Source organism: Procambarus clarkii, chromosome 23 (genome assembly GCF_040958095.1).
Source record: "Procambarus clarkii isolate CNS0578487 chromosome 23, FALCON_Pclarkii_2.0, whole genome shotgun sequence".
Lineage (NCBI taxonomy): Eukaryota > Metazoa > Arthropoda > Malacostraca > Decapoda > Cambaridae > Procambarus > Procambarus clarkii.
The window spans coordinates 33,345,402-33,366,232 of NC_091172.1; the positions used below are offsets into that span (position 1 = coordinate 33,345,402).

Sequence of the window (20,831 nt, forward strand, 5' to 3'; positions counted from 1 at the left end):
ATGATAGGATGGATAATGAGAATGTTCAAATCCAAAGACCCCACAGCATTGCTAATACTATTTAAATCACTTGTGCTGTCCAGTCTTGAGTATTGTTCGGTACTCTCACACCCCTTTCAGAGCGGGAAAGATCTCTGAATTAGAGGATACACAGAGAACATATACGGCACCCATAAAAACGATAAAATATCTAAATTATTAGGACCATCTCAAAGCTCTCAAAATGTATTCTTTTTAAAAGAGATGAGAGGTATCAAATATGTACATGGAAGATATTTGAAGGCCAGGTCCCAAAATTGCACAGTGGAATAACCACATACTGGAACGAAAGACATGGAAGGAAATGCAGAATAGAACCACAAGGGTCAGTCAGTAATAAGTCAATAACCACAAGGGGGGGGGGGGGGGGTTGCCGTGGTTGTGTCCCAGCCTTGAATATAACAGGCACTATAAGCCTCGGGAACACTTTGGGACCCTGAGGATGGCTTAATCAATGGGATGATACCTTGCTTTGTGGGCAGTTTAATATATAACTTTCATAATGATATAAAATTCATTATAATGATGAAAAGGACATTAAAGAAACTAGTAAACTGTGAATGTTCAGAAGCTTTTAATAAAACGTGCATTTTTGTGCTAGCTCATTTAGTAGCACATACTAGCTGTAATGAAAATTTGCCAAATATAAAAAAATATCTTCCATTAAAATCTGAGCTGTGAGGAATGAACTAATATTTGAAATTAAATTTGACCTTGAGAAGAAACCTGGTCCGCACTTGAGCAGGATCATAAACAATATATTCATTGTATATGAGTGAGTAGCCATTGTTTGCTTCTGATTCTGAAGCTGGTCCCATAGGCACCACTGTTCCATCAGACCTAGAGAGAAAGCAATTAGATTATTTGTTTAAACAAAACAAAAACAAAAAAATAGGGCTTTGAGCATATAAGAAAAGCTACTTTAAAAAGCTAATGTTATTTCATGTGAGGCCAAGATGGCTATTAAGGATTGTTTTGTCAAAGTTCACAGTCAGAAGCTGTCAGTTTTGTTCTTGTGGTTGTGATTTTGAGACTGTGTAAGTTTTCATGTCTTATCACTGATAGTTCTTGCAGAGTTGTGAAGAGACTGAATTATTTGTCCAACACTGGTTGTCACCTGAGACAGTTCAGATAGGTATTCCTTGCACTTTTTCTTGTTGTTCTTGTCCATTGCAACAGGCATAATAGGTCTACTTCTAGGTCCTGTTGTGTTGTTGGTAATTCCAAGAGTGAAGTAGTTTCAGATGTGTCGGAGTGGTCTCACCCTGTGTCTTCTACTTTTAGACATTTGGCCGAGGCTGTGTTTCACAGAACCAGAGTGAGGGGGACCAGCTTTTCCTGAAGGGGTTATACCAGATCTGGAAAGTGTCTGCCCAGATCAACCTCATTAACCAGGAGAATTCCTTCAACCAACCCCTATTTCTTCAACTTCATCTAAGTGAGTTAACTCTAGAAAAAAAAGGAGTAATGACCAGTGGAAAATTTATGAGGTCATACAGAACAGAATGTTGCCATTCCAGAAGTGTTCATGGGACCATAAATTGAACTACAAGTGTCAGAGTTCACTACATCCTATTCCAAGTAGATGGTGTCTACCTGATAAAGTGCTCCAGGATGACAACTTTTGTTTGATTTGTACTATTTGTGTATCTCATGTAGTGCATTGTGGGATGTTGAGTAAGTACTTTATCTTGTGGGGCTGGTGCAGTGCAAAGTGTTTACCTTCCATAACGTTAGTACTTTGGTGTTATTGGACTAATGCGAGTATAAGAGTGAAAACAGCTAAGTGGAAAACTTCTTTACCAGACTTTGTTGTCCAGACTATCATTTATGTGTGTGTTGATTATACTCAATTCCCATGTGAACCTTGATAAGTGATAAGTGTGGTGATTATAGCATGAGCAAATGTGTTGATAGGAGAGCAAGTAATTATGTCATGTATGTAGGTGGACAGACTAAGATAGTGCCCTTGAAAGATAAATGTGTTGCAAATCCAAGGTGTACAGGTGTGGATACACTAGTGTGAGCACTTTGGGATTGGTTGTGTTAAGAGGAATGTATATTGTTTAACTGACACAGTGATTTGTGGGTGTTCTCATGTGAAGAGTGTAATGTCAAATTTTAAACTGTGGATTAATTCAGCAATTCTGTTGGAGTTAAGTAACTCGTTACTACTGCAGAAACTAACAGTCCAGTTGTGTTTATTTTCTTTCCAGATGTATATACCTTGTTACATACTATATTTCTGATTTATTGCAAGTTGTTCCTGATATGTTAATTTTGTATTCCTATTTACATTGCTAAGATAATAGGAAGGATAAGAAACCTAGATGATTGTCATGCCCTTCAAGAAGACCTGGACAAAGTATATGAAGCACCACTTGGCAAATGGAATTTAATGAATAAATGCCATGTTATGGAATGTGGAATAGGAGAACATAGACCCCACACAACCTATAAATTATGTGAGGAATCTTTAAAGAATTCTGATAAAGAAACAGATCTAGGGGTGGTTCTAGATGGAAAACTATCACCTGAGGACCACATAAGAATGTTGTGCGAGGAACCTATGCTGCACTTTTTAACTTCAGATTTGCTTTTAAATACATGGATGGGGAAATACTAAAGAAATTGTTCATGACTTTTGTTAGGCCAAAGCTAGAATATGCAGCGGTTGTGTGGTGCCCATATCTTAAGAAGCACATCAACAAACTGGAAAAGGTGGATGGATGAGGTAGGGATGATTTCCTGAGACCCAGAACTTCAAGAACACTTTTACAAACAGAGTAGTAGACGGTTGGAACAAGTTAGGTGAGAAGGTGGTGGAGGCCAAGACCGTCAGTAGTTTCAAAGCGTTATATGACAAAGAGTGCTGGGAAGACGGGACACCACGAGCGTAGCTCTCGTCCTGTAACTACACTTAGGTAATTACAGAGCCAGCTGACGCTTCCTCCCTCCCTCACTCGTTCAAGACCAGACACACTAACATTCCTCCTCCAACCATACTGTTTGTGGTGTTATTACACTATATACACACATTACATATAAGTATCTACATGTTTTATTCACCATAACTGTACAACTAAGCTGGTATGGTGAGCATACCAAAGAGCATAGTGGCAACCCTACACAGCATGACAAGTCATGCATACGATGCCACCTACCTCACTAAAATGGCTCCATGTTATTACATGTTATATATAAGTATCTACATTTATGTTCACCATAGAGAACCATTAAGCTGGTATGGTGAGTCCAGACAGTAACAGGTTGCCACACACAGTCAGCAGATGACGCTACCTCCCTCCCTCACCAAGATACTACCATACCTCCCTCCCTCCCTGCCATACTATGCAAAGTGCTAATTATCACCACAATCCTGCTATTATCAGAATCCTGGTAATTTTCATCAGTCAGGGGTCTTTGTAATACTTTCATTACTAAATAATACCAGTTACATATATATTTTGACATTTTTAGGCAATGCTGTGGTCACAAGCTGAACAGAAGTGCTGTTCATGCTGCGTGCGCCAGCCTTGGTGGCTCACTCAGTACTGAGGCTTTCACACCCGGGAATGCTGCCCAAGATTTTTTTTTTAATGGTGTCTGTTTATTAGAGCCTTGAGGAAACTGATGTGAACACAGTGTAGCCGCGAAACATTTAAATCGTTCGTGGGACCCTCAATCGCCTATGTATGATGTGCGCTCATCGTGACAGCTACTCTCATCACCTATATAAGTATTGCACAGCATTAGGGTTAAAGAGTTCTTGCAAAGATCTGGTTGGAAAATTTCAAAGCTTTTGGTACATTTACCTGTACTAAGGTGGTTTCTGCACTTTCTAGGGTGATTGTATTTACATATTACACTTGTTCTTCCCAATATCTCAGGTTTACAGATACCCCATTTATAATACACGTTTTGGGTCCTTGTTTTGTTTGTTTCTCTTTGCCTGGCTCTGGCGCCGAGACCGTGCCAGAGGTCTCCAGCATTATGCATTACAACTTTGCTGTGCACTTGACCACAATGTATTAAGTTTTTTCTGCAGACTTTACCACAAACACTACACCTTCAAAGTGTTTTTTATGTGTCAAACATATAAACAAAAAACAGAATACTTACAGAGTTGTAAAATTCTTCGGATCTGGAGCAATTCTTCCACATCCTTTGACCGAGTTGCATCCTTTGGGAAGTTTATTGGCATTATAATCAGCATTGTTGAGGTTATTAGTCTTGCCTAATGCCACTTCAGAGAGCAAAAGCAGACCTACACTGGAGCGCTGAGTAGCCCAGCAGTAATTAGCACTCTTACTCACCATATCAGCAAAGTAGATGCCCTTACCAAACTGTAAGTGTAAAAATAAAAATTAACCCCTAGAAAGATGTCCACATTACTCAGTCAAGAAAACAGAGAACAAAGAAAGGCACATATAAACACTAAAAGGATAATTGTGAGAGATGTCATAAATTAATAGCTAAAAGCTTAGTGGCTCTGTACAGTAAATACAGTAAAGCCAAAATCTACTACTAAAATGAAATACAGTACATTGAAAAAAGTTATACAGCGGAACCTCAGTTTTTGTATGCTTGGGTTCCAATAATGTCAGTGGTAAAGTTCAACCTAAGAAAATAGTTGTGAGGATGACGATAGAGGAAAAACAAGACATCATTCATTGTGTGACAATGTGATGTCTCACTACAGACAAGTGTTAAAATGTAGGGAAAACATGTGTCAATAGACATATTCTTAGTAAGACAAGCAAGCAGTGAGCCACAACCAGGTCCTAGTGGTATGCCTGCAAAATGTGAGAGAGAGAGAGTACCCCAGAAATGTCATCACTGCTGTTATAATGGAAGGGGACTCCCCTTCCAAACACTAACAACACCTTTCTTCCCCCCCCCCCCTCACTGTCTTCCGTACACCAATAAGAGTCCTCCATAAAGGTAAGGTAATGAGTAGTTTTCTGTATAAAATTAATTTTTTAGTTAATATTTTTGGGGTTGTGGAACTGATTAATTTAGATTACTTCTTATGGGAAAATTTGTTTCGATTTTTGTACTGTCTCTAAGAATGGCTTAAATACGAAAACTGAGGTACCACTGTACAATATATGAATTTTTCTGCAAAAATATTACATTTACAAAATAGGAACTGGTAATAATACCCACCCTGTCTAATAAAACCTAACAAACTGCCAATTCACTCAAATTGAATGAAATAACAGATAACAGGTTTCAAATGACTTACCATATAGCCCGTTGATGGGGCTTCTGGAGGAGCAATTCTCAAGCCTTGACTAAGGATGCCAGCCCAGTTTGACAGACGAGATCCATGCCATAACAACATGCAGTTACCCACATTTTTGAATCTCTTTTGTTCAGATTCTTTATTACAGGCAAATGCCTCCAACAGCTCCAGGTGATAATTGGTGTGAGTCTTTCCATGTGTAGATTCAAGGTACTTTTGTATTACCTAAAACAAAGATTAAGATATTTTACATCTTTAATAATTATAAAAGCCTTCAAAATTTTATATTTTGTGAAACTTTCATAGAAGAAATAAGGCTTACTAGTACTACCAAAGTATTGAATTTAAAGAACTGTACAGTACATTATTGCTGAAGGTGACATACATACTTTGAACTAAATAATAATTGTCAATATGGCTTGTAACTGTGCATTTCATGAATGGTTATTTTGTACACAAGAAAATAAATTTGTCTATTAATTCTCATATCATCCACATTATGAAAACAATCACCGTAGCCATTTAACAGCTTTCTTTACTGTGCCGAGGCAAGTGCCACCTTCTGCTCACAAAATAAAATAAACAAGGGGAAGAGCATTTATTTTTCCATTTGCAAAAAACCAGCATTGAGTGTAATGAAACGCCATTTTCAGTGTGAGTCCCGGAGGCTCCCTGGAGCTATCCAGGCTGATATGTATATCCTTAGACTTTGGCATCAGTGTGAATGGAGTTCTAGACACGAGCCAGAACCTGGCCCCCACCCTTTCCCCTCAGAGAGGCACGAGGCGCAATGGCCTATAGAAATGCACATGTGATTTGGAGCATTCTATATCTGCCATCAACCGGGACAGGCACCCAGAAAGGTAAGTGCCCAAAAACACTTCCCTATTCCTGGTTAAAATGACAGAAATAGACAAACGAGTGGACAAAACTCCCAAATGAAAACGAGCAACTGAGCATGATATCACACGAGCCACGCCACAGGTCTGGGCATGCTCCCCCCCTCTCCAGGAAGGGGACGAGGAGCCCCAGACCCTTGAGCCAACAATCCGCTCCGCAGTTTTGAGGCTGGATATAAAAAAACACTGTGAAAAACCACCGACCAGAGGGAGGGAGGGTTGCGGGGAAGCCTCCAGGACTCACCCAGAAAATGGAGTTTCATTACATTCAACACTGGTTTTCTGGGGGCCGGAGCTAACTACCCAAAGCCAAGTACCAAAGAGGGACAATCCCAGGAAGCGGAAACCAAGCTCGAAAGCAAAATAACTGGCAACACCATATGACCCCGCAGATGACCCAGGAGACCCAAACCCTGGAACAGAGATGACGAGATGGGTCAACCCAAAGCTCGTTCAGGGCCACAGAGGCCGCAGCAAGCAGGCAACAGCTAAGAGCCACAACCGAACACAAGAATGATGCACCCCTGGCCAACCAACCAAGCATCAATAACCCCTAGGGATCCACCCCCCCCCAGAAAATGGCCGTCCCAACCTTGCCAGAAAAGACGAGACTACCACAAATGAATAAACTGACCACCAGAACCCAAAGCAGCAGAAACTGTCGATAAACAAACCTGAATTGAAGGGGCCACAACAAACCGAGGGGAAGAGAGAAAAAAGTCCAAGACCAGGACAACTCAGGTGGCACATGAGCAGGCTGGAGGAGAAACAATGCTCGAGACAGCTCGCAAAACCGTACAGAAGGAATCTCAAAACCGAAAGCAAGCCATAGCGGCTCCGCCAGCACCACACAAGACAAGGCAAGCAGACAAGTATGTGGCAAGGAGACGGTTCGGAACCTCTACGAGAGAAGGACGAGACCACGTCAATAAAAAGAGCAGTATACCTACGAAGAAAAGAAAAGGAAGAACAAAAGAACAAAAAGAAAAGGAAGGACTACCAAAAAAACCTATACCGCCGCCAAGACGAAGCACAGAGGTGGGACACCAGCAACGAAGCCACCTGATCACCAAACAGATGGTGAAAGACTAAGTCAAAATTACCAGACTTGAAGACTCAAGGAGAAGACCGAACCAGCCTAGTCATGGACCGGGCTGATCATTTGTAGAGGCGGAGCCGTGGGAAAACTCCTGGGTGCGGACACCGAGCAAGCAGCGCCTGAAACTAAGGCTGTCAAGGAACCAGAAGGAACGTCCACCGGGTGAACCAGGAACCCAAACCCGGCGAGCCGGGAAAGTACCAACCCGGGCGAGCCGGGAAAGTACCAACCCGGGCGAGCAGACACGCCCCGTCCGGGATTGGAAATACACATCCACCTGCAGTCATCGCAACCCAGAAGCTGGTAAGTGACATACAAAGAGAAGATGAAGAACTCGGTACTATAACTGAACTCTGGGGCTGTTCAAAATCAGGGAACTGAACATGTACATAGTCCAAGCTAGCATGAACATTAGTATAGCCAATATAGTATACACATACTAAGATACACAACAATGTGTAGTATAGAAATAGGAAATACTTAAATATGTAAGGAAAATACTTAAAAGAGTCTTTTCTTGGACTAAAAAATATAGTCCAAGCACCGGCAGCTAGGGATAAAAAGAGTATAATCAATATGAGGAACTAATATGACCTAGGCAGCAATCGGTAACTTAGCGTACACGATCAACTATATATATATACAGAGACACTTCAATGTACTGTATATATAAGGGTGCAGCCAGGCACTGCACGACGGTCAATGAATGAGTGTCCAGGTAGCATTGAAGAAGTCAATGAAGGAGCGCCCCAAGGCAAGAAAATATCCAGGCACTGAAAGACTAAACAGAAGTTATTGACATACGGGGCTGTGCCCCACCATGTAACGAATAGCAATACATACGGACACAGTAAGGTCACGTTAAGATGCACGCAAATTGACCAATCAACACACTACAAACAATACCCAACACTCATCTAAAAACCGAGGACCAGGGCCTGGCTGACAGTGTTGCCAGACTGCATAATCTCACCTGTGGAGCGTAGGCACTATCATGTCACGACATAGTTGAGCCGTGTAATATTCCAGGAGCATCGCTAGTGGAGCATTGCGTATGAAGGAGGAGATGCATTCCAGGAGGAGATGCAGTCCAGCATTGCGTATGAAGGAGATGATTAGGTGTAGTGTAGAGGTGGAGGCGGCGCCACTCTGAGCCACTCCACATCCGTATGCAGGGAAACGAACTAGGTGTCTTCCCCATATATAAAATCCAGAAAACCACCCAGTATCTAGGGGGGCTATGACTGGAGAGAGAGGATGAGCGAGAGGGGCGAATTACCCGTGATAAAGGATGCAGAACACTAACACATGTTTACACCGTCCATAAACAAAACGATCATCCACGGCCCATGCGCAGGACGCATAAGGTCCGAGCTGCACTTACCCCGTCTTTCGGGGAGGGTGCCTACAAGGTGTATATAACTGATTATTAGTAATGTCAAGACAGAGTACGGAGAGAAGATGTAATTATAAAATAATTAGAATATAATATCGAAAAACGAGTAGTAGTACGGAAGAGGACCAACGTATCCTATAAAGAACTAGAAATAAGCCTCACTGGAAGTCGACATAAGTTCCAATAATATTGGAAGTATTGAAGATCTTCTTGAACCTTCGAGATCCTTGAGAAGCAAGCACAAAATCACGGAGGCTCATATGGGACCAGTGGTATCCGTGACCAAGGCCATGCAGGATCCGATACGATTGGAACATGATGTAAAATACATGTCCTAGATAAGAAGGGCAAGAAAGTGGTTAAAATATCCCACAGGAAGTACGGAACCGATGCACCCGGAGGGACACGGAACCGAACCAGGGAATGGGCCGATGCCCAAACTAACTCGTACGCAGAAGGCGGGGGGAAAAGAAAATAAACACTCCTTGTAACCAAAAGCCCCGCTCAGAGGGTTGGGAAACCCAGGCAAGGTCCAACGGGGCCCAAGGCCTCCAAGTCCACTCCTCCCCAACCCCGGGAATCTCCGCCTCAAACCCCGGGGCCAAGTCATCCTTCAAAGCCCCGGCCTCACAAGAAAATGCCGGGGCAGCTGGAAAAGCAGTAAGAGAAGGGACCCACTGGTCAGACCCTGTACTACGGCAGGAGGAATGGACTCGAATGCCTCCGTCATCATCCCAGAAGGGATAACCCCCGAAACTGCCAGTCCGGAAACCTCTAAACCCTACCCGACCCCAAAGCCCTCAGACGCTTAGGAGCCGGAAGCAGGGGATACAGAATGAACCACATCAGGGAAAGAACGAGGTGTGGACTGAACCAAGGCTGAAGTGCCCAACACCCCAAGTCCCGGTCCCTATAAACAAAGCGGGGCAGCCTTGGGGTATCCGGCATCCGACCTATAATTAACATGCAACGCCCGAGCCGCCTGCACCCGAAAGAATGCCATCAGTAGATTGGGTGAATTGAGTCACAAACAAGAAACAATGCTCACAGGACTCAGGGTCAAAGGTGTCACCGACCCAACAGGCAACAGAGAACGTACACAGCACGCATAGACGCAATAAAGCACCTAAATTATTGGGATCGCCTCAAAGCCCTCCAAATGAAGAAGAAAGAAACTAGAAAGAAACTAGACTAGAAACTCCACTAGAAAGAAGACGAGAGAGATACCAAATAAAATACACCTGGAAGATACTGGAGGGCCAAGTACCAAATCTACACAGTAAAATAACAACGTACTGGAGTGAACGATATGGAAGAAAATGCAGAATAGAACCAGTGAAGAGCAGAGGTGCCATAGGCACAATCAGAGAACACTCTATAAACAACAGAGGTCCGCGGTTGTTCAACGTCCTCCCAGCAAGCATAAGAAATATTGCCGGAACAACCGTGGACATCTTCAAGAGGAAACTAGATTTATTCCTCCAAGGAGTGCTGGACCAACCGGGCTGTGGTGGGTATGTGGGCCTGCGGGACGCTCCAAGCAACAGCCTAGTGGACCAAACTCTCACAAGTCAAGCCTGGCTTCAGGCCGGGCTTGGGGGAGTAGAAGAACTCCCAGAACCCTATCAACCAGGTATCAACCAGCACTACTGAGGCAAAAACAGTAAATGTCACCCTGAGACAAGTGGACAGAGCAACCCTCAAACTCACACAAGAATAGAGGGGACCCAGGGGTTGCACCCATCGGCCCCTTGCACCCCCACGGTGTTTCCCAGTGCCCTTAGACTGGTATCGCTAAGGGTAAGCCCAGGTAGGGTACTGCTAACCGGTACCCAAGCTGCCAAGGCTGAACCCCCAGGACGTGTCCACTCATGGGGACCATGCAGGGAGGCACCACCGAAAACAGAAGATCAAACCCTAATATAACAGGGGTAAGGGACACAAAGGCAGACCCCCCCCCCCCACCAAGCAGAAAACAAAATGAAGAAAAAATCCCGCAGGAGGACAATTTACACAGGAAGCCGGCTGCCGTTATAGGTGAAAACTAGCAGCGCAGCACCCCGCGCCCTTACCAGTGCAAAAACTACTCCTTACCTGTAGGTAAACAAGGAAAGAAACCCCCCCCAACACACTCGAGGCAGTCAATCACCGAGCAGCAAAAGACTAACAGAGGTAGACCCAAGGTGACTTGTGGAAGATAACCCCAAGCCCCAAGGGCGGTACTTACAGGGCACTCGGGGAAGGGAACCATAAGCACATGCAGCCCAAGTACATACCTGTGAATATTACTACCAGCTCGCATGCCACCATAAGAACAGTACTGGACACAAGGCACAGCAAAACAAAAGAGATAATCTGGAGCTGGAGCCACATGACCGAGCCACAATCACATCAGTCAAAGAACTGCAGGGCGGATTGCCGGCATGATGGGTCTGAAGCTCCCCCTACCCTCTCCCGAGGAGGGGGGAGCTGTGCAGACAGACGGCTTGGCTCGTGTGACGTCATGCTTGGTTGTTCGTTATTATTTGGGGAGTTCTAGTCCTACTCGTTCGTCTATTTTTGTCGTTTTAACCAGAATAGGGGGTTTGTTTTGAGGCGCTTACCTTTCTGGGTGCCTGTCCCAGTCGATGACAGATATAGAATGCTCCAAATCACATGTGAATTTCTATAGGCCATTGCTCCTCGTGCCTCTCTGAGGGGGTAGGTCATGTTCTGGCTCGTGGTCCCCAATAGGCCATTCACATGACAGATGTCAAAAGTCTAAGGATATACATATCGGCCTGGATAGCTCTGGGAAGCTGAAGGAGCTCGCCCCTAGAATCACTTACTACAAGAGGAATAACCTAAAAATGAAACTTCAAAAAGCTACAAGCCACTATTAAAACATCTTAGGCAAGCCCTAAATGTATGTCCAGCCAACCATTGTTTTTACCTTAAAATCACTACTGTCTACTCTCTAGCGGAGTCATATTACACTGGAGTCCATTATAATGCTGATCAGCAGGATGAAGATTAATGTCAATTGGTTGATCTAATACATTCAAAGCCGCTTGAATATCTCCAAGTGCTTCTAACAGTGCCATCTTTTCTCGAATTTCGTCTCTTGTGCGAATCAGTGGGGGAACTTTCATCCCAAAATAATGTGGTACCCTGAAAATAAAATAATATACCATTTAAAATACAGTATTTAAATTATGAAATTTCTAGAAATATCTACACCAAATGATAATACTACGGTATTAAATATATTATTTAAGATAGCTCTAAGTTTCTTCTTGGAATCACCTCTGCTGCAAGTTTCTTCCACTTGCCTTAATGTGCGTATTCAGGAGTGTCCTGGTAGGGCCTACGAGCGACCTGGGCCTACTGAAAAATCAGTCATTCGTAATACTAAGTAGCGCTTATTAACATTTTTGATTTCCCAAATTTAGGGCAAATGTACCCTGACAGAATAGCAGCAAGACACTTCTCTTGAGCTGTGCCACAAATAGATTTATTAGGAAATATGGGGTGTACATATTACATTTGCAGCCTTAAGACAGCTTTTTCTCAGTTGTGTGAACATAAACAGTTCTTCACATCAAAATTTTCTACTGAAAACCATCAATAGTTTCAAAGTGTTATATGACACAGTGCTGCAAATACTGAGACACCACGAGAGTAGCTCTCATCCTGTAACTTTACTTAGGTATTTGCACGCTGTGAAAATTCATGTGACATGGCAAACCATCTAGCTCGAACGTTACAGCCCTCACCCTCCGAGACAAGTCATCAAACTGCATCAAATGTCCTCAGACCCAATGACTTGCGATAAACCAATGACCAGGGTCAAGATTCATGAAGCAGTTACGCAAGCACTTAACACTTTAGTGCGCGCGGCACTAGCTGGAAAAAAAAGCGGGTTGTGCGCGCGGCGTTCTGGGCGCTCAAGCAGTAAACACAAAAAAGTTTATAATCTTTTCACGCTCCTAACATCAATTCTCGAGCTACGTTTTTCATTTTGGTATCAATGCGTTGGCAATAAAATTCTCTACAAGATCATATGCATAAAATGTCACCCAAACATTTGGTATCCCACCACGAAGTAAATAAACACGAAGATGACTCGCCGTGACACCCAAACAGGAAGTAAATGTTCATACTCTTTCGTTTGTTGCCAGCCTCACAGTCATCCTACAGCGCTTATTTTGATATCACTGAACTCGCAATAAAATTCCCCACCCAGACATATGCCTATCAATGTCTAATTTTGTTCCGTACGAGTGTGGGAACTGGGCGAAGCGTTAGCCGTGATTTCAGCAGCGACGACACTGTTGTGATGCAGCGCTTTGAAAGTTTATACTTATTTCACTGTCATGACATTATTTCTCGAGCTACGTATTTCATTTTTATAGCATTGTGTTCGCAATAGAAAGTTCTATAAGAACATGGGTAGAATTGGCCAACGGAGCGTCAAATAAATTTGCGGCGAATAAAATCTTACCCGAATCTTACGCGCGTTTTTACCCGTGAGCGTAAAAAGTTTTTACTTTGCTCATGTTTTATCAAGTTTATACTCGATTCACTCCGTTTTTTTTGTTTGTATAGTGTTCGGAATAAAATTCTGTACACAGACATATGCATATAAATGTAGAATCATGATCGCGGCCAACACAAGAGTGTGTGGAGTGCGCGATTACCTCTTGTGACACCAATTCAATAGTCTCTCCTCTAAGTTACAATACATTGCCGTTTTCTCAAACAGGCACAGTGCCTATTAGAGAAAACAAAAATTTAATGGCAAACATATTCATACAAACCCCAAGTCGATCGAGTAGTAAATACCCAATATAACACTGTCCATAAATTTACGTCGTGATCCGACAAGCGGTTAGGGAAACTGCCCGTAAGTCCAAGTCGAAAATCCAGGAAAGTGTTAAGAACCTGTGAATCTTTTTTTCAATCTTTGGCGGCTTTGTTTACAATTATTAAACGGTTAATGAACTCTGAAGCACCAGGAGGCTGTTTATAACAACTACAAATGTTTGGGAAGTTTTCATACGTGTAAATTGTTTAACAAATGTAACCAAAGACGTCAAGTACCTGCGTAATTGCTTCGTGAATCTGGCCCCAGGATCTTACAATCTCCTTCTAGAATCAGGATTTTTTTCCTCCATTGTTTAGAGGGATCTGCTATAGAGCGGTCCAAATTTAGGAGGATTTACTGTACATGACACCTTACAACAACATTCATTACCCTCATCACGATATTAGCAGTGATTCAGCTTTCTTATATATAATGAAAGCGCCAACTATATCCTAAGATGTACATACCTGATTCATCCAAGTACAAAAATTTTGCCATAGTTTAAAAGCCTTTTGAAATCTTGAAGGGTTCTTTGAGATGATACTGGCTAATAAAGTCTAAATATATTTCCTGTATATGATTAAATTCTTTTTATATGTATAATACATATACTTTACAACATGACTGTGTGCATATTTACCTGCCAAAGCAGCTGAAACATATACTGTACATATAAACATAAAACAATGTCTCACCTGGTATAGAAGTCATTGCATGCTTGCACCAAATCCTTTTGACTGCACTTATCACTTCGAGTTAGATCATCGATACGTTTGAGTGCAAGGTAGCCAGCTTTGATCTGATCAGTAGTAAGTTTCCCAAGAGGAGCCTTCTTAGCATCATACTTCATCTCAATCACAGTTTCTTCCATTGTTCGTACATCACAAATTAGCTCAATCAACGCCCTTACTCGTGCTTCTAGTTTGCACTTCAACTGTCATATTTAATTAAATTAGTTTAATGAAGCTTATTCACAAATATTAAAGTTTTAAGAATGAAAAGTGCCTTTCTAAGAAGGAATAATTTTTGACTACTTCCTAAGATAAAATGCCAGTCTTTGGATATGATCATACTACAGTTGAGAAAGACATCATACTGGCATAAGCACAACTTAAAATTGTCCATGTAAGGTCATTACAGGTACAGTATCCAGAATCACTTGAGAACAAGCAATTCAACCCAGAATGACCAACGTGTCAATTCATAAAAATATGATTCATTTTTAACCTTTCCTTGGCATTACAAGTGACCACTGCCAAGAGTTGTAAACAAATTACAAGATGGTTTCACTGGCGACCTACGCCAACCACCAGCTAGAAGCACTTTGCTCACACCAAGGTCTCCTGACACAGGAAAAGAGGGGCAATAAAAAATGATTCAAGAGCACCCAAATGAGTCGGCTGAAAAAACCAGCGTCGAATGTAATGAAACGCCATTTTCTGGGTGAGCCCCTACGGCTGCCTGGAGCTTATCGGGCTAATGTATGTCATATTAGACCGGGACATTAGCTAAGGAGTTCAGACCTACCAAGGACCAGCACCAGAACCTGCCCCCTTCAAAGAGGTTTCATGGAGCAATGACCCTGGAACACCCCCTTGTGGTTGGGGGTTTCCTTATCTGCCATCGACCGGGATCAGGATAACATACATTAGTATGTATGTTATACTAATATAATATTACATACATTAGTATGTTCTAATATAACATACATTAGCCCGATAAGCTCCAGGGAGCCATAGGGGCTCCCCACAGAAATGTACGGATTCTGAGCTTAGGTAATAATAATAATAATACTTCCCACATATCATCTGAACAATGTTGAAATTGTGAAGTCTGAATGCAAGATCTAGGAGTCATGATTAGTAGTGATCTAAAGCCAAAAAATTAATGCATAAATGTATGGAATAAGGCAAATAATATAGAGTTATATTTCTTGGAATGTTAGCAACAAGACCTCTGATATTATTCAACTTTATCTTGCCCTTGTTACAGCCCCCATTTGGATTATGCAGTTCAGTTTTGTCTCTACTATAGAATGGGCATAAATCTACATGAACTAGTAAAATGAAGGATGACAAAACTAATCCCAGAAATTAGAAATCTCTCATATGACATGGCTATAAAAGCTAAATATACATTCTCTAAAAAGATGAAGAGTAAGGGGTGACATGACTCAAGTATACAAATGGATGAAAGGGTGTAACATAGGGGAATATGAGTAAGATTGTAAGTATGGCAAATCGTAAGATATTGAAGCAATGGGTATAAATAGGAAAATATTAGATTCAGGAAAGACTTGGATAAATACTGGTATGGAAACAAGGTTGTTGAATCATGGAACAAATTACTGGGAAATATAATACATGTAAGATTGTGGATCATTTCAAGCGTATGTTAGACCATCCATGAATGAACTTGGGTAGATATAAATAGGAGCTGCCTTGTATGGGCCAATTGGCCTTTTATATTTACTTTTAATATTATGTTTTTATTACAAGCTTGGCCCAAGGCAATTAGCATAGCACCATGGAAAACAAGCCAGGCCCCCAGGAAAGAAGCAAAGCAGCTGGGCAAACATTCCATTCTATGTCACACAATTCAGGAACACGGTGCAAATGGTACAAGCAGGCACTGCTGAGAGGGGGGACCAATCAGCCAAAGCTCAACCTCCGCAAGCACAACTAGGTGAGTACATCAGGAGCTCAGAGGCCACAGCCTCAGGTTAAGACTATCAAATGATGTCCCAACAAACACCATCTGAAGACAACTACATAATGCTTAAAACTGGGAATGTGTGTTCTCAAAGCCATGCAGGTAGAGCTTCAAGGAAAATAGAAGCCAAAGGCAAAAGATGCAAGCACAGGAGGCATACCTACAGTCTGCATGGGCAGCAGCATTGAATGATTAATTGATGCCTTGCATACATTTTTAAGGAAAGGAGGGGGAAAGGGTAGAACAAGCAATCAGAACAGGGAACAACAAGTTCAATCAAACTGAACAGGCAGAGAATATCCCCAAAGAGCTGGCCAGAAAGAAAACCAAGAAAAGTTATCTGCCATCAACTACCCAATCACGGGGGAGAACAGGCAGGCCAAAACCAGCAAAAACCATCCCTCCTTCCTTCCCCAACACTCACGGAAACTACCCCTAGCAGAACTGGAAGTCCACAGGGAAAATTTTCACATTCCAACAAATGAGCAAAGAGTACCTTAAAGAGTTCATTTGTGGTGACTGAATCCCACAAAAATCCATCGAAGGGAAAGTTTCCATGGAAACCAATGAAACTGCAACCAGCAAACACAAGGCCAGAACTGGAATAGAAAATATGACTCCAGCAAAAAACACAAGAGAAATTCCCCAGACATGTATGGAACCCAATAACAAAGATGGTATATTTGTATGGAAACCAAAATTCAACAAAAACAGCAACATGCATGAAGATATTGAGTGAAAAGTACAAAGCTAAACAACACTCAAGAGACTTACAGGGGGCACCTGTGGTCTTTTTGAGTCTAAATACCTTGTGTCTACCTTGTGTATGTACTGCAGGGAAGTTGATCCCTGGAAGCTACAAAAGGTAGACTCAAGAAGACCACTAGTGCCCCCCTGTAAGCCAGGATTACCAATGCCCTCATGATGAGGATGGGGAGTATGATAAACTAGCTGTTGCTGACAAGTGCAATTAAAAACTCGAGTGAATCCAGTCACAATTCTTGAGTAGAACCTGAAACAAGGCACGATGAAGTGCTAATGAGGGGACCTTCCCAGAAAGATTGGCCATTACATATTAAAATTAGGGCATTTTCTTTTATTAGTCTACAGGAACACACAAAAATAACAGAACTTTTTCAAAATAAAATACAGTACTACACTAAAATGTGCCACATATGAAAAATCTTAAAAACAGTTTGCAACCCCAATCTATTACACTTACAATTTATTAAAAGGCTTACCTTCTTTCGAGCTTCCTTTGCCTTCTCAAGTGCTGCACCTGAATCAGGAGTGTCTTGTCCCACAGAGTAATCCATTGCCAACAAATCATATTTCCCGGGCACTTTTTCAAAAGCCATACGCATGTACCATTCATTCTTTGTTTTATCGCTGAACCTAAAAATTATGAGAACCTTTACACTTCCTGTTTATGTAATATAGAACAGTTAATAATGATAGAACCTTTTTTTTAAGATATCTATTTTAATGATGCTGCCACAGTGCAATTTCAGTGCAATTCTTTCAAATTCTACATATTATGTACTATATATACAAACTTCTGACAATAGATTTTTGATTAATGCATAAACTTTAAAATTACAGCTTTTCAAATGAACAGATTTAGTGCACAATGGTGGCATAATATGAAAAGTTTATTGTTTACATCAACTTGGCATACTTCAGAAATTCCAATCAATACAATATCACATTTAGGCTATTATGATAGTTGTCAGATACAATACAGTACTTAAAATTAATCAATATTTATAAGTTCTGAAATTGTCAAAATGTTGCCGTTTGTGTAGTAAAATACACAAAGGTTCTTTCTTTTTAGGTTACACTGAAGAAATGTGAACATGTGGATCTTAATGTGTGTCTGCTTTCAATCAAATTTAAAAAAAAAAAAAAAATGATTGTAATACTTATGCTTTTTTTACTAGTCCCGTAATCGGGCTTGCATTGCACTGAAATGATGCAACATTTTTGCAAAGATGCTTTCAGCAAATTTTTTATTTACCCAGCATAAGTACTGTAGTTGTGACATTACCAATATTAAAATGTAATCAAATTAAACATTGCAGTAATGATTATAATGTACACTATATATATATATATATATATATATATATATATATATATATACACACATGTACAGTACATGAATGCACGCACAATTAATAATGTACTATACAAACAAATACCTTGTATATACAGCACTTACTTTTTCATAAATAAGTCTTTAGCCTTTTCAACATTCTTTCCACAAGGAACAAGAGAATTCTGGCCATTGGCACCAACACGACCCCAACGCATCCACACTGAGTACGAGTCCTGAGTGTCGTCCTTCAACAGTTGAATCAGGTAATACTTGTTGTTGTTGAACTGAATGTTGGTCTGCAAGACATTTTGATTGTTAGGCACAAGAAATGTTAAACGGGGCTTTTCTTAATAAAGTATAGATAACACTTATCTGATTTCAGCTATCTAAATTGTGTACTGTATCTGGATGCAATTACCTACATTTATACTATTGTAATATTTACTGTTGTCTTTAATTTCCTATCAAGTAGTAACATACAGAACTATATTATATTAAGGTACAAGATTACTTTCTAGAGTTCATCAAAAGTGCCTCAAATAATTATAATAATCAAGCAAACTAATCAAAACAAACGGTCTTGAATAAATGTTTAACTGAAAAAGATACACAGTATAGAAGATGTAAATCGTGAAAACTTTAAAATAATTAATAGATGTACTGTACTATCATCCCTCTACATTATTTCTGTTTTTTTTTCTGGTTAATGTTCAGTGTCTTTTAACGACCCCTTTTTAATTTGAGTTCCTTAAATTAATTTGACTCTTTGATTTTTATATACTATGCACGCACACATAGACTCGTTCCTCTCAATGTTTGCTGCTGATGCAAAAATTATGAGAAGGATTAAGACGGAGGAAGATGGTATGAGGCTACAAGATGACCTAAACAAACTGAAGGAATGGTCCAACAAATGGCTACTAAAGTTCAATCGAAGTATATGTAAGGTAAAGAAACTAGGCAAAGGAAATATGAGGCCAGACACTGGATACAGAATGGGAGATAAAGTCCTTCACGAAACGGACAGAGAAATATCTAGAAGTTGATATCACACCAAACCTGTCTCCTGAAGCCCACATCAAAAGAATAACATCGGCAAATCTCTGAAAAGATTAAAGAATCTCTGAAACTCTAGTTTCAGAGATAGTTGAAGTTCTCGACAGTGAATAGAGGTACTGTAGTTCTAATTGTTAAGTTAATTGTATGTTTTAATAAACATTGTTTGGCATTCAGTACTCAAATATGTAAAAGTTGTAGGTCAATATGTGTCAAAATAGTCAAGAAAAAAAATCCCCCCCCCCAAAAAAAAACACTATACGGATAAGCCAGCGGTTTCAAAGCGTTATACTGTACAGTACTGTATATACAAAGAGTGCTCGGATGATGGGACACCATACCTTGAGGTTGCCTTGAGGTGCTTCCGGAGCTTAGTGCCCCCGCAGCCCGGTCGTCGACCAGGCCTCCTGGTTGCTGGACTGGTCAACCAGGCTGCTGGACGCAGCTGCTCTCAGCCTGACGTACGAATCACAGCCTGGTTGATCAGGTATCCTTTGGAGGGGCTTTGCTTATCCAGTTCTCTCGAACACTGAGGGGGTCGGCCAGTTATGCCCCTTATGTGAAGTGAAGTGTGTTGAACAGTCTCGGGCCTCTGATGTTGATAGAGTTCTCTCTCTCTCAGAGTACCTGTTGCACCTCTACTTTTCAACGGGGGTATTCTGCACATCCTGCCATGCCTCTTGTCTCATGTGATGTTATTTCTGTGTGCAGGTTTGGGACCAGCCCCTCTAATATTTTCCGAGTATAGATTGGAACTATACCATGATCATAGTTCTCTAAAATTTACATTTAGGTAATTACTCAAACTTGAACTAACTTTCCAGAACTCATTGGTAAGCAGGGGAAAATTGGAAGGTAAATATATAATTAAAAGAACAAAAGGGAGCTTATCAGTAAATTTTGATAGCCAGGATGTCAGACTAGCCAGACTAGCATTACCCACTCCTAAAGCCCCAAGGCAGTGTAGAGGATTCATTAGAGCAGGAAGGTACCCAACCACTGGTGCACTAATAGAGCCAGTAACCATGGGGTTCAAATACTACTAGCATGGAGGTCAAGAAGTTGAAAAGAAAGAGGTAGACCACAAGAAATGCAGTGCAAACATTACACATGCAAAAATAAAGAAGAGAAGCAAGGAAGAAGGGAACTAGGGTGAAAAGACAAAACTGCCTCACAAGAAGCTCGAGTCACAGACACAGAAAAGCCAGCCACTTAGTTTTACAAAATAAACTTGCTTTACACACGCTCTGTGTTAGCAGGTGGCATCGCACCACTGTGCAGCCATCAGGTGGCGAGGGAGAGAGAAGTGTTAAGTTGATATTTCAAAACAGAAATTGAAATACTTTATTCATAAATGTTTGTTTTTGAATATGTATGGTTGGGATACTTTACAAAAATTTACAGTAAATTATTTACCTAAGAGAAAGTATTTAGGAAA

The 20,831-nt window shown here is 41.1% G+C and overlaps 1 protein-coding gene across 1 annotated transcript in view; it reads right to left on the reverse strand.

The window, feature by feature from the left end:
• Window positions 1-594: 594 nt before the first annotated feature.
• Window positions 595-20,831, reverse strand: part of LOC123764000 (poly [ADP-ribose] polymerase 2) — a 28,789-nt gene continuing 8,552 nt past the window's right edge. The window contains 8 exon segments of the mRNA XM_045751432.2: window positions 595-879; window positions 4,162-4,385; window positions 5,288-5,512; window positions 11,614-11,631; window positions 11,633-11,831; window positions 14,223-14,461; window positions 17,481-17,634; window positions 18,461-18,633. Of these exon segments, the coding sequence (XP_045607388.2) occupies window positions 729-879; window positions 4,162-4,385; window positions 5,288-5,512; window positions 11,614-11,631; window positions 11,633-11,831; window positions 14,223-14,461; window positions 17,481-17,634; window positions 18,461-18,633 (1,383 nt within the window). The 3' untranslated portion in view covers window positions 595-728.